General features: G+C 39.8%; 1 protein-coding gene across 1 annotated transcript in view; it reads right to left on the reverse strand.

The window, feature by feature from the left end:
- Positions 1-15,568, reverse strand: part of KALRN (kalirin RhoGEF kinase) — a 789,193-nt gene that overhangs the window by 250,201 nt on the left and 523,424 nt on the right. Inside the window, exons 24-26 of the mRNA XM_023728788.1 lie at positions 15,043-15,109; positions 14,313-14,422; positions 1,069-1,138 (exon numbers count right to left, since the gene is read on the reverse strand). Coding sequence (XP_023584556.1) covers positions 1,069-1,138; positions 14,313-14,422; positions 15,043-15,109 — 247 coding nt within the window. The remainder of the gene's footprint in view (positions 1-1,068; positions 1,139-14,312; positions 14,423-15,042; positions 15,110-15,568) is intronic.

A 15,568-nucleotide genomic window follows, 5' to 3' on the forward strand; every position in this document is an offset into this window, starting at 1 on the left:
TTGCAAGGGATCATAATTTTTTTTATCAGCATTAATGTGAACTGTGCATGGGCTCATGTATTTAGAGGTATAAAATGTATTAGAACAAACTAAGATGGAAGTCTGAGGCTTCCTGAAGAGATGAGAGTATGCCAGGAAGCAAACATCAGGATCTCATTAAAAGAATGCTTGTCTGGGAGTCAGGTCTTAAACTGTGGGATGGGCTGTGATATTATTTATTATGTGTCAGCAGACTAGTCAACCTATTTAATCTGAAATGTATTCATCTTTAAAATCTAAAACATAATCATAGCCCTGCCCACTCCATAGGGCTGTTGAGAACGTAAACTCTCTGAATCATGAAGACATTTCAAAATGTAATTGGCCCATTCTTAATAGCAGTTATAATCAGAAAATCATTAAATATTGTAAGTCCTGATGCTAGGGAAGGATTTTCATGTTGACTTCATTTAGTGTCCTAAGTGGACTTTTCTGGGATATTCTGAGCCTGAGCTCAGAGTAATGTGGAGTGGAGATGTTAATGGCGACTGATGTTTCAATTTATATAATTAGAACCTGGTAGATTCAGTTCATTTACTTGGTCCATGACAATGACATCAAGAAAGAGGATGACTAGACACTCATCTTGTAGGACAGAATTGGAATGGATACCCAATGAGTCTGTTCTTTGCAATTAAGGAAGAAAATGTAACCAATAGTTAGTTTCCTAATGTTCTAATTCCCTAATCCACATCCTATAAAAAGAACTCATGGATGCAGCTGGTGTAGTTCCTTTGCCAAGGATGGGTGGTCTTGTTCCACTCTCCTGATCTTAGAAGTTTAGGAAGTTCTTAGAGAGCTTAAGATGGAGCTTGGACACCATGACATTTTCCCAAGGAGGCCTCTGTTCCTTGGGGATGGACTGCTTCTCTCTAGTCCACTCACAGCCAGTCTCCACAGCCCCTGAGCCTGATGTTAGATTGGCAGTGAAACCAATCCTCAGGTTTGGCACGGAATAGATGGCATCTATGGTGCCACTGGCACTCTTGGAGAGCATAGAACAGAGGGAGAAGGATTTCTGTTGGTTACCCAGGTAACAAAGCAGTGTCCCACATCCTCAGGCAGCTGCTCGTACTTCTCCAGCTCTTTGAGGAAGATGCTGCAAGGAGACAGAAAGGCTGAATCAGATACTTCTGTAGAGCTCAAGCCCTCAGAGGGTGATACCAATGCCAACACAACTACACTATCAACTATTCAGTTATTGACACGGGACTTCTCCACTCTCTAAGTGACACATGGTGAGGTGTAGCTTTTAATATGTTAAAGCTAATTTCATTAGAACTTATGTTAATAGATTAATTAGTGCTACTTAAAATAATATTGTTTCCCTCAGGAGTTCACACATCTTGGGATGAAAATAAATAATGAAATATTATTATGCTTGTATTGGGCCTTTCATTTTATCAGTGACTATGGGTCTATTTTTATTACACATGTCATCTGAGCACCTTTAAAAATTGTTTTTTTAAAAAACAGAGGTATTGAAAAGAACAAAATAAAATAGATCCATAATCCCAGAGGTAAAGTAGGAACATTTTGAATCCTACACTGACCTCCTTCTAATTCTTGGCTCCTTCATCCACCAATAGCCAGTTTGTGCTAAAAATGTAAGTTCAATTTAATGTTTTTCTAATGCAGATATCACTAGTTAAGAAAATTTAGTGGTGGAGGAAACATCACAATATATTCCAAAGTTGAATTAAATTACTATTGTATTATTTGGCAGTGTGGACATCTGCACCATTGCTCCTTTTCATGTTAATAAATAATAGTTAACTACACTGACTTCAAATTAATATGGTAAACAAAGAGTTGGTTTGGGCTCAGGGAATATAAATTCTAAAAAGCTAACATCATTAGAATGGAATTTGCTTTCAAATTACAGCACAACATTTTTCAAATAAAAAATAAGGGCGTGGCTGCGGGGAAACACATATGGAAATGCAAACTAGTGTAAATCCCTAGGAAGCGCAATCTGACAAAATCAAAATCACAAATGTATTTTATCTTTTGACTCTGCAATTATAATTCTGGAAATTTCCTATAGTTATATCCGTACATGTATAAGATGACAGATATACAAAAGTACTCATTATAATAAAAAAGATGATCTGTAGAGGACAGAGTATTAAAACTATGGTACATCCACAGAATGGAATACTATTAGCTGCCACAAAAAAAGAGACAAAGCTTTCTGTGTTTTGATACAGCAGATCTCCAGGAGGTTAGGTGAAAAAAGCAAGGTAGAGAAGAACGCTACTTTTTGTATAAGTAGAGAATTACATTATCCAACCCAAGAAACTAATAAAAGTCATTACTGTAGGGAACCAGGTGAAGAAACAGGTGGATGAACACATGAAGACAGTGGTGCACTGAGACTTCTCAATGAATAATTTTCTAAATAGTTTTGATTTTAAAATTATGCAAATGTAATACCTTCAATGATTAAAATATAGAAAGCAGTTCTAAATTACTCCCCTACTTATCTCTACCACTGGAAAACAAAATTTTGTTGATTTGATTTACTCCACCTGGCTCCTACTGTCCAAACATTCTGGCAGTATCTTATAATGGGTTATAGGATGCATGCATGTGTTCCTTCTTCAATGACACAGAGGATGCTCTTGGTTTTTAAATATATATATGCCATTACATATATTTGAAAAGTCATACTGGGAAGCCAAAACGCTAACAATGAATAGTGGGATCATAGATGATTTTTATTCTTTTGTGTTCATTTGCAATTTAAAAATTTTCTATGATAAATGGGCATTACTTTAGTAATAAGAAAAAAGTCATTTAAAAAAAATTGTGGGACTCTAGCAAGACTCATTTGGAGATAATCATCTTACCCTAACGTGTGAATTTTAGAATATCCTGAGTAAGTATAACGCAAATTGGGCTTTAGAAATGCAAATATATAGTCCTCAAAATCAATTAATTATCATAATTTACCGCTACCTTTAAAAGGATTGCAGGTGAATTCTAAAATAGAAATAGGAAAAAAATTATATAATGCTATAATTTAGGTTCAAACTTTGTTCAAGGACAAAAGGGAAGCATAATTTTTTGTTGCAAAGAGAAGCAATCTGGCTCATCACCTTATGTATACATATATACGTATATAAGTGTTTGCAGCCCTGGTGGCATAGTGGTTAAGAGCTTGGCTGCTAACCAAAAGGTCAGCAGTTCAAATCCACCAGCCGCTCCGTGGAAATCCTATGGGACAGTTCTACTCTGTCCTTTAGGGTTGCTATGAGTCGGAATCGACTCGACGGCAATGGGGTCAAGATATAGTTTTTTCTTTTTTTCTTTCTGGAACTGAATACTTAAAGACATATACCATGTAGCTCTTTCTCACAAGGAACACTAAATAATGTAATGTGCGATGTCTTCAGAAGTAGCTTCCCGGAAGGTGTTGAGATGTTCTTTACATGGTCATTTCTCATTCTGGCTTCAATATAAATGTCAGTGGAGACACGGAGCGGAAATCCAGCCCTGAGCTGTGATGGAGGGGGATGGCTTGTCATTTTAGGAAAGAGAATCTGACATTCTGGGACAAAGGCTGGTGGAAGATGACGAAGTGTTTTAGAGAAAGGAGAGCTGTGAGGACCTAAGAGGAAGAGAGAACTTGAACAGCAAAGAAAGAGCAAGTGGAGACTCCGGAGGCCCCTGTGCCGAGGATAAAAGCTCTTGGCCTGTAGGAAACTTCCACTTCCCACTCTCAGATCTCTTTATTCATGTGAGCATTATTGTTCTGACTCTAGTCCCTGAACTCTGACACCATGGTATGAGGTCTTCATCTTTTAAGGGTGGCCAAAGAAATGACAAAATAGCCTGGATCACCACACTCCACGTAGGATATAAAATTGTATTTTTATAAGTTGCAAGGACACCCATGATGACTTGAGGGAGTTTCTCTCTTTCCTTGTCCTATGACCCAAGGTAAATGTTAATTACCTTGTTAATTTTAAGCAAAGAGTGGAAATTATGACCAAAGAATTGATCACTGATCCAGATGCCAAAGACAGTGCTGGCAATCTCATATTAAAAGTCCTGGAAATTTAAGTAGAGTAACATCCTGACTTTTCAGTAGCTACCAAAAACCTATGGGAAGATGTTCAGTTTGAAAAGCCTCAAGAAATGAAAGCTCTATCAAATGAAGTAAATGCATAGAATGTTGTTTCTATAACAAATGCCTTTCTGTAAAATGGAGGGTTTAACATCACCTCCATTAGCCCACCCTTCCACTGATCCCATGTGTCACTTTCCTTTCCTTCCACAAACAAGCACAAATTAAAGGATCAGAGTTCATGCTCTGTCACAAAAGTGGTCTTCCATAGCCTCATTTGCCTCATCTTGAAATGACGACCTCGCAGGACTGTTGTGAGAATTTAGTAAACTCACGTAGGTAAAGAACCCAACCAAGTGCCCGGCACATAGTAGCAACTTAATAAACACAGTTCTTCATGATCAGTGTTTCTCAATCTTTATAAACTCATACGCTCTTTGATAAACAGAAATATCTCACATTCTTCCCCACTCCTGGAAACTTATATCTAAGGGACTGCTCCCCATCACCCCCTGCTGAAAAAATAGTAGTTATCTTTCCCTAAGCCACATCTGAGAAAATCTTAGGGGTTATGCAAAAATTGGATTCCAAGGTCATAATCATTTAAGTTTGGGAAATGGTGGGCGAAGCTGGTTTCTTTACTCTAGGACTTCCAAAATCCTATAACATGATGATATACGTTATAAATCTCTGAAACAGATATAGTATGCAGTGCTTCCCAAACTTCTTTGTGCACGGAACACTTTGGGAGTGAGTATCAGACTTTGTTCTAAAGAACATTCTTGGGGAACCCTAGCTAGTTGTCCCCACCTTTGGCTGTGCATCACCCTCTGGGGGTAGGAACTGAGCATCTGTATTTTTAAGAAAAGTTTCCTAGGTAATTCTAGCGCAGCCAGTGCACATATTAGCATTAGATTCCAGTGGGTTTTCAGCTGGTAGATCCTACATGGATTCTATGTGATTCAATAGAGAGAGAGAGAGAGAGAGAAAAGCTAAGAATTAAAACACAAAAAAAATTGTAGCTTGTGCTGAAGTACCAATTCATAAGTTTGAGTCAGATGTTCACTGCCATCTCAATGTAACTGCTGAAGATAAGTGTCACTATTAAACTCTATGTTGTTTTTTAATTTTAAGCTTATAAAGACAGATGATGTTAAGTCTGATCAATATCATTCTGTTTCAAATGGATATGATGAGTTTAAATTAAAGCAGGGTAGCTCACAACACCTTCCACAAATGATGGCACAGTCCACCTCCACTAATCTACAGCAACATTTGGCCCTCACCACTTCAATAATTACACCTGATAAATCCTGGAAGAATGAACAAGGCAGGTAGTTTAAGCACCGGATGGTGTGAATGTCTGGAGTTTATTCAGAAACAAATAAAGCTCTTAAAGAAATGTAAAGATCTATGCAATGTCATCACTCATTAAATTATTATGACCCAGTACATTATGCAGCTACTTTATGAGGGAAATGCTTCCCTCTAGCTTTGTGTGGAATCCTGGGAAATAAAACCTTTAGCGCTTATTGATAGGATAGCTTTCTGAGGTTTGTCATGATGTCTTACAGAAACAGCACCGTTCCAAATGCACCCTGTCATTTTGTTAGTCTCTCTGAAGGTAGATTGGTTCTATAGCCTCACTGCTTCTGAGAAAGTGTGTCCTTAATTGAGGGGTTCACAACTTTGCCCAAATCTTTACATCAAGTGTGTAGTCTGCATCTAAAGAGGAATATCTGATAACTGTGTGGAATGCTGGAGGTGGCAGGTAGTGGGTGGAGGTAGAGGAGCTGTTGCAAGGGGGAAAATAGAGACAATGGAGAGGATAAACAAAAAATTAAGCTGGAGGTGGGGTGGGGACAAAGGTACCAGGCTATCTTATCTGCCAGAAGTCCAGGATGTTGCTTCCTTCTTGAAGTAGGGCTGGGTGACTGCTTTCACACAAGTGAACCATAGATCATTTCTAAAGAATTCATTAATGACCAGACAGATTCACAGCCTGAGCATAGGAGGCTGTAGACTGCAGGGCTAAGGCAGCTGGTTAACATATGAGAGCAGATATTAAACCAATGAAGATTCATATGCACTGAGGGGAAGGTACCAGATTATGCACAGAACAGTTTCAGCACAGTTAGGTCACCTGGCTGAGCCATGAGAATCGCCTGGCTCTGTCCCCTCATTTCCAACCAGAAGTGTCAGTTAGAGATGCCAAGAAAGGTGTGCCAGGACTGGATCCCACTCAGCTTATTCTCTACCCTCAGCCTCCAACCCCAAAGCAGCAAAGTTCACCTCCCTGTGGTGCTACTTGTTGACTATGTTTTGCCAATATTTCCTAATTTTCTTTAATTTATGTGATCAGATGGATCAAAAATTTTCGCCATAGATATAAACTAAGTCTTATGCTAAAATAAAATATAAAAATTAATCTTGCATTTAATATTATTCATATCCATTCGTGTCCTGCTTGGCAAGGAGTCATGGATACTCAGCCATTAGAGTATTAAAAAAAAAACAAACCCACTGCCATCGAGTCTGTTCCAACTCATGGTGACCCTATAGGACAGAATAGAACTGCCACACAGGGTTTCCAAGGAGTGGCTGGTGGATTTGGACTGCCGACCTTTTGATTAGCAGCCGAGCTCTTAAGTTAGTGTATACAACTATAATTAACATTATTTTGGCATATCCAAATCAAAATTTTTTAATTTCTTTTGTTTTAGGTATTCCTCAATATGTATAATCAGCAGCAATGTTGACAGCTTACTGAAAAAACAAGTAACAACAAAAACTATAACTCAATTTTACAGGGCCTTCTGATGAGTTCTGTAAGGCCAGTAGCTATTCCTTCCAGTGTGGTTTTAGGGCTTAAAGAAAAAATCACAACACGTGCTCCCCTCCTGGTTCCTTAGCACTCAAATATTAAACAAACGATTAAACATATGCATTGCAAAAGCTGGACAACGAATAAGGAAGACCAAATAAGAACTGATTCCTTTGAATTATGGTGTTGGTAATAGGGTCGATATGAGTTGCAATTGACTTGATGGCAATGGGTTTAAAGAATATTGAATGTACCAGGGACTGCCAGAAGAAAGAACAAGTCTGTCTTGGAAGAATTACAGCCAGAATGTTCCTTAGAAGCAACGATGGCAAAACTTTGTCTCATGTACTTTGGACGTGTTATCAGAAGGGACCAGTCCCTTGCTTGATAAAGTAGGAGGTCAGCAAAAAAAAAGCAAGGCCTCAGTGAGATGGACTGACACAGCGGCTGCAACAATGGGCTCAAACATAGCAACGATTGTGAGGATGGCACAGGACCAGGCACTACTTCGTTTTGTTTTGCATTTGTTTGCTGTGAGTCGGAACCAACTGAATGGCACCTAACAACAAGGATTTAGTAGAGGGTTAGGAAGACCTGGTTGTTAGTCTGGCTGTGCCACAAATTGTTTTGGGAAGATCAAAAACCTTTGTTTATGTTCCAGTTTTTATAAAACAAGGGAGTAGAATTAGATTATCTTTAAAGGTTTCTTCCTGGCTTTTGCATTTAGTAATTCTATGATGTTCTGTACACAGGATAAAACTAATACCAAAGGCATTTGAAGGGGAGAAGAGTATACATCAGGTCATAATATATAATATGTTTTATATATACAGTATACATACAACATGCAAGAGGTGTGTGTGCTGGGAAGGGGTAGGAGAGGCAACGGGGAGGAAGTGACAGCAGAAGCCCTGGCGGTGTGGCCTTGCAATGGGCTGGAGCTGCACCTCATGCTCTTCACCACCTGGTGGAGCCAGGTCCTCGCCCTGTCGTGGCGAATCAACTCACTGTGTTTCAGTGGGTCGTAAAATCAATGCAGTGTGTGGCAACCAGCATTAAAAAAAAAAAATGTAATAGAACACAAAATATGAGAGTGTAACATACACAGTGAGGGTGTTCGTTCATAAAATGTAATATCTCTATTACATATGAGCATATATATATTATATTTATAAGGATATCAATATCTATATCTATCTATCAAACAGATCAGTTGCTGTCGAGTCAATTTCAACTCATGGAGACTCCGTGTGTTGCAGAGTAGAACTGAGCTCCATAGGGTTTTCAATGGCCATGACCTTTTGGAAGTAGACTGCCAGGTCTTTCTTCCAAGGCACCTCTGAGTGGGTTCAAACCACCAACATTTCACTTAGTGGTGGAGGGCTTAATTGTTTGTACCACCCAGGGATAAGCATGCAAATACAAGGTCATAATATATAATCTTTTTCTTACTTTGGTTTATGATAATGTTTGAAAACTACCACCTTGCCTGGTCTCCTGTCTGCAGTAGGATGGCAGGCTCAGGCTGTGGGCCCAGGTCCCTCAATCAACCAATCAACTCACCTTATCTTGGGACTGGCTTTTGAAGTCTCTCTCTCTCTCTGCCTGCCTCCGTCCTTCCCTCTCTCCCCACCTCTTCCTTTCTCCTCATTATCTACCCACTTCACTGTTCTCTCTCACTTAGCCTCTAGGTATTTTACCCCATTTTCCTACCTTCTCCCTTCTTTTGTGGACTTTAGACCATTACTTCACCCCCACTCCTACCATTTCTGACTCAAACTACCCCCACCCACCACCTTCCCTCCTTCTTCCCACTCAGCCTCACAGCAGACACAACCTAACCAGGAGTGTGAAAGCAGGACCCCTCCCCATCCCCATGACCCAGGGTTGAGTCTTACTCACAAACTCTTCCCCATTTTGTCCTTTGGTCACCTTGCTATACTTCACCCCTCTCTTCCCTGGGAGGGCCTTTGTTCAAGCTTTTCTCCATCACCAAGGAAGAAGCCATCACTGTCTGTAAAAATTCTACCCATTATTTTAACTCCATCTCAGATGCCCTGTTCTCCAGGAAGCCTTTCTAAACCTGGCTATTTCTTCACTCCATTGAACTGCATTTGTGCCTCACCTCCTCCTTTAACACAGATATCGGACTAATTTCCAGAACTCAGGGTAGAACCTGGGTTTGATTCATCACTGGGTACCAGCTTCATCTCTAAATTAGCACAGTTCTGGCCAAAGAAGGAACTCCGGGAAGATGACTGAAATGTGGCCCTGGTTCAGTTGCTCATATGAGTTCCCCCTCTTCCCTCCCACCTTATCTTCACCTCCTGCTGCATGCCATCCACTGATTGTAGCTGGCCCTGTCCTGGCCAGTGTTCCCAGCTCAGTCCCATATGGCTTTGGCCCTGCTCCCTCAGCCTTGGGCCCAGTAACACCAGGCTTGGGAGTCCAGTGTCTAGTGGCCAAAGCCAGATCTAACAGCTTCCAGCCAGGCCTGGAGGAAGGGAGTATGCAGGAGGGACATCTAGCCCTAGTAGTTGGTTACCTGAAAACTGAGTTATTTCAGGTAATTATTGTAAAGGTGTGGGACTTGAATGATACACCTGTAAAGAAATGGTTAAAATGTTTCTCAAAACTGGGGCTCAATATGGAAGCTCGTTAGGTGTGAATCAAGCCTACTAGATTTGCCAGTCACAGATGGGAGTCAATGGATTAAGGAAAGGGAAGAGAAGACAGCAATGTAATGGGAGATGAAACACTTGGAATCTACTGCCTGATATTTAAGGGGAAGTGTTATACTTTGGGCAGTCACCAGCCTCTCTCTGGGTCTGTTTCCTTACCTGTAAATGGAGAGGGCTGTACTTGATGGTCTGCAAGACCTCTCTGAGCCCTGACAATAGAGATTTTAGAAACACACTATTGTTTAGACTCACATATGACCTTATCTCAAATACAGGTAGTCCCCAATTTATGACATATTCAACTTTCGACGAATTGCACTTATGACTAACCATTTTTTTTGAACTTCTTATCGTTAGTAATATGTACTACACACAATTTTGCAGAACTGATGCAACAGTAATTTGCTGATGTTATCATTCTCATGCCAACCCCCAAAGACAAATAAAGATTGAATTTATAAAGATACTGATAATACAAGGCAGTAATAATGAAAACTAAAAAAAAAAAAAAAGAAATAATGAGGTATTTGACTTGTATTAGAACACACTTACAACAGAGTCGTGGGAACAGAACCCTGTCGTAAGTCAGGGACTACTTGTAACTGAAAAGGAAGAAGTTGAGATTTAACTGCAGGTGATGAGCATTTTAAAAAAAACAGCTGTCCTTACCAAAGCTGCCCATCTAATAATCAAAGCAAACTGAAAACAAATGATTTCCATGAATTACACCTTGTAGGTTAGGCAAAGTAAGGAAACCCTATTAACAAACCCATTACTGTTTTGGAAGCCTATTTATGGAATCTATTCTCTTGGCCTTGGAATGCTTAGCAAAATGCAATAGTAAACAGTCGAGTTCTTCAGTAGATAAGCACATTTCATGATCTTTATATTTAGTTCTGTAGAAAAGAGATGTGGTGGAAAAATGGGGAGAGTGGAGGGCAGAACTATCATTCCATTTAAACCTCCAATTTGTGTTAAAACCACTGCTTGCAAGTATGAAATCATACATATGGAATTCTTCATCTTTACAGAAACGTCGGTGCTTGGGAATTTATTAAATATGTACCTAGGGGAACCGAGGTCCTTGAGACAGATAACACACACACACTTACACACTAATCTTGGTTGCCATTTTTCAAAGAGACACCATTTGAAAGATCAATACTAACTGGCTGAGATACTTAACATATTCACCACATAACCTTGCTCTAGGTGCTAATTTCCAGTTTTCTAAGTGATTCAGCTAATTAGGTTATCTGGGAAGTTCCAGTCTCAATCTCCCTCTCCCTTCTCCCTTCCTTCTTCCCCTTTCCGCCTCCTATCACTTAAAGTATAAGCAGATAACCTGAGCTATGCACTAGAAAAAAAGAAGAGTATGGTTCTCTATTAGACAGTACTTAATTACAACTTTGGCAACATTTGGGATTAAAAAGAACTTTCTGGTACTCTTTAGGTTGAAAAGTGGCCATTTCAGAGAAGTACTCCTGAAGAGCGAACAGGTATTAGGACCATTGTATGGCCCACCCATTAAGACTCCCAAGAGGCTCCTTCATTCAGAAATTCAATTATGTTGCTGGTCTAGAAAGTTCTGGTGGTGATGGGAAAAAAAATCATACCTCATTGGTTTTTCCCTGTCTTGAGACTTTCACAAACAAAAGACTAAATTATGACTTGGATGGCATTATCCCCGAGTCTGCAAATTGTAACACTATGTTTGGTTCATTCTTTCATTGACCCCTTCAACAAATATTTACTAAGTTTTAGGCTATGCAGTGAAAGACATGATTTCTTATGGAGTTCACAGTTCACGCATTTTCAAAGTTGGCTTAACTGCCATTGCATCTCTTATTTATTAGAGATTTTAGGGGTGTTCTGTTTCTCCATCGATCAAGATTTGTAAGGCATAGGTAGAAAGCACACAAGTGCAATAAAGCATTAGTCCCCTAGAACCTTTGGGGAATTAATACACAGCTTAATTTTGGGAGGATGTTCCCTTAAGTTGTTGATAATTTAAAATATCATTATTGTTATTTTGTTGAATAGCTTTTAAATGCATCACAGAGGTCCTTGCTTTTTAATGTAGAACATACTAATGATTCAGGGTTGTTAATATCAATTATCATGCTATGCTATAATACAGTGGCTGCACTGGGCCCTATAGTATGATATAGGGTTATTTGCACCAATACTGAGCATACTGAGCAGCCCTTGACCACTACGATCTTTTTTTAAAATTTTTATTGGAGGTACTGCTGGGATCACTATGATCTTTTTGTTCTTTTTTATTTTTTATTTTTGGCAGTTTCTGTCTTCCTTTTTTTTTTTCCGTCTGGTATTATTTTATGTGGCTGGTATCAAACTACTTGCTCAAGATCTTGATTCTTATTTGCTGTTTCTGAAGTACTAAGGGCTTGGAAACCATATAACCAAGAGGTAAAGCAGCTTTTAGGGAGGATGGAAAGGTGCTTTTATAGAAAGGTAAGAACTTGACCTTTGTGACATCTTTTGGTTGCTCAGAGGCTAGTTTTTATTCTCTTCTTGTTTCTTTACAATGTTCCAAATAGGTAAGATATCCTGGGTAGCTGTGTTCTTAAAGTTACTCCTCTGTCTACCAAATCCAGCATTCTATATGGTTTAATTTTACTTTTAAAAAGCGTTTCTAAGAACTATATTTTGTAACTTTCAAGTAGATTTTCAGCTATTTAAAAAACTACACAAACTCTATGACTACTTAACTCAATAAAAGCCGTGACTCACTTGTCCCTAGTTCTTCTTCTATATTGCATTCTATAACACTGAACATCCAACTCTTGATCCGTCTCTGCAACATGGTCCTGAAAGAAAGCTAGGACTTTATGCCAATATTATTCACGCACCTTGAGATTTCCTCTATTTGTATTTTGGAAACTAAGTTACTTCTGTTGGTTGGTGCCATGGATTGAATTGTGTCCCCTAAAAACGTGTCAACTTGGTTAGGCCATGATTCCCAGTATTGTGTGATTGTCCTCCATTTTGTGATTTTCCTATGTGTTATAAATCATAATCTCTGCCTGTGGTTAAAGAGAATTAGCATGGGATGTAACACCCTTGCTCAGGTCACATCCCTGATCCAATGTAAACGGAGTTTTCCTGGGGTGTAGCCCACACTACCTTTTATCTTACAAGAGAGAAAAGGAAAAGGAAGCAAGCAGAGAGCTGGAGACCATATAACCATCAAGAAAGCACTGCTGGGAGCAGAGTGCATCCTTTGGACCCAGGGTTCCTGTGCGGAGAAGCTCCTAGTCCAGGGGAAGATTGATGACAAGGACCTTCCTCCAGCGCTGACAGAGAAAGCCTTCCCCTGGAGCTGACGACCTGAATTTGGACTTGTAGCCTACTAGACTGTGAGAAAGCAAATTTCTCTTTGTTAAAGTCATCCACTTGTGGTATTTCTGTTACAGCAGCACTAGATGATTAAGACAGTTGGTTATGCAACTATGTTCTTGCTAACCCTCTGTTAACAACGGAACATGCTGTCTTGTATGCTGTGGAAAAGATTCTTAAATCAACTTGGGAGTGGGACAAAATGAGTTATAAGGTTTTATGGCTCATTGATTCTATTTCAAGAAAACACAGAGGGTCAATTGATGCTCTCCCTTTTATAAGCTGCTAAGAAATGGGTTCTACTACAGCCTGTGACTGATTATTCATTTATGTGTTTTTATTGGGGATGGGAGTTATAGGGTAGTTTGGGATGTAGAAAACACTTAAGATGAAAGAAAACCTTAATGGAATTTGAAATCAAAAGCCCACAAGGTAGAATGGTTAGCCACAGATGAATTCTAATGTCAGGATTCCCCACCAGTTTTAATGAAGAGAAGCTACTTTTATTTCTTTGAAGCCTGGTAATCATTCTGATTGGGATGATGAGGATGTTGCCAGTTAGGTCCTTGAGGAGAGTTGGGGAGGGGAAGAATTGGGGAGGGACACTGCTGAATCCCTGGTTTGTTACTCTATTATGGATTTGGGACAACTGCAGAGGAAGGGGGGCAAGGGAAAAATAAGTCTGACAGCAACTGGCTTAGAAAATTTACCAGGTCAGATTTACCAATCAGTTTTGATCCACTTGTTGGGAACCCCTGTTGTCTGGTATATACAGGCCGTCCCCTGGTTACGAATGAGATCTGTGCCTAACTGTATCTTTAAGTCAATTTTGTAGGTAAGGTGGAACAGGTGCTTACGGCTCTTAATTAGCCTTACTTCAGTGCAAGAAAGGTTCCCTGGTGGTGCAGTGGTTAAGTGCTCGGCTGCTAACTGAAAGGTTGGCAGTTGAACCCCCCAGCCACTCCACAGAAGAAAGATGTGGCAGTCTGCTTCCGTAAAGATTACCACCTTGGAAACCCCATGGGGCAGTTCTCCTCTGTCCTACAGGGCTGCTATGAGTCTGAATTGACAGGTCAGCAGTGGGTTTGGTGGTTTTAGTGCAAGAAAAAGCTTGAAGCTTTTCAATGATTTAAAAGCTGCACGTAGAGCAAGTGAAGGTGACTGTGATAAAGAATTTGTTGCGAGTAGGGGTTGGTTCAATAGTTTCAAAGTGAGGGCAAATTTGCATAAGATTAAAGGGCAAGTCCCAGTTGTTCTTAAGTCAGACATCTGTAACCCCGAGACTGCCTGTATCGCCCTCTGCGTGCTCCACTGACACCTTCCACCAACCTACTTGTTATGAAAATCGTAGATCTCCTGGATGTTGCCAAAGATGATGTGCTCTTTATTAAGGATCCCAGGGGGAATCTCCTCCACTCCACTGGTCATTTCCCAAAGGTAGGTCTGTAAGACAGAAACAGCTTCCTCACTGGCAAGTACTGCCTGCCACACGAAACACAGACGAAACAAGCAGTCTTGAGACTCATGTGGGGCAAGACTAAGATGGGGGATGAATGAAAAGGTTACACAGTGAGATGCTGAATAAGCAGAGTGGGAAGAAATAAAACCTGAATATTCCCTTATCCTGAACTGTTGCAGGGAAACTCACATCCTAAACCCGATTAAAGGCAAAAACTCCACACTGCTTCTTGTTATTTATTAAATGTGCGTGTGTTTGTGTGTGTGTGTGTGGGACGGGGAGCAGCAGATTTTTGGACTCAATTTAAATTCAAAGATTGTATCATGGTTTTCTATTATGAATTGAAGTGTCTTATATAATTTTTTTTTTTTTTTTTGGCTGGGTATGGCATCATCTGATAAAAGTTTAAACTTTCTTTTCAACAGCACTTTAAGCTCCCATGCAATTACTGTTGACTTTGGGAGAAAGATTTTCTCTGGCTGGCTTTTTTACTCGTTACTGTCTGGGAGAAGACAAAGAGCACTGAACTCTTTTGGAGTACTTGAGTCAGGGCAAGGACATCATCTTTCTGAAACAGCTGTGAACTGATTACTGTAAGACGTACCTCCATGCACTCATGCAAGTCCCTTACATAAGCCTTTTCTGTCTGGAGTAGTTCAGCCATAATGAATCTAGAAAGAAATAAATGGGCTTTTAGTTATAGACATAATACCTTCTTTCCTTCAAACTTAACTTCTCCCACCCTAGCATTTACGTATGACGTTCTTGAATGTCCTATTTTCTACTTCACCAACGTATGTCTTTTTCTTTCTTCACAATGTCTTCCCTCTGAGTTTCATCCTATGATTCCCTCTCACCTGGATCATTTGCTTGGTGTCCCTTCTGCATAGTTGTGTTCTGCTAGTTCATATTTTCTCTCTCTGTTTGCTGCCTTACTTTTAAGCAGACAATTGATTCCTCTGCTTCTCCTTCCCTCCAAACCAGACCACCAACACTCATCTTCCTTTCCTTTTGAAATCTTACTACTCACTAGGCAAAAAAAAAAAAAAAAAGAAAACCCAAAACCAAACCCATTGCCATCAAGTTGGTTCTGACTCACAGCAAACCTATCGGACAGAGTAGAACAGCCC

The sequence above is a fragment of the Trichechus manatus genome, unplaced genomic scaffold (assembly GCF_000243295.1).
Source record: "Trichechus manatus latirostris isolate Lorelei unplaced genomic scaffold, TriManLat1.0 scaffold00026, whole genome shotgun sequence".
Lineage (NCBI taxonomy): Eukaryota > Metazoa > Chordata > Mammalia > Sirenia > Trichechidae > Trichechus > Trichechus manatus.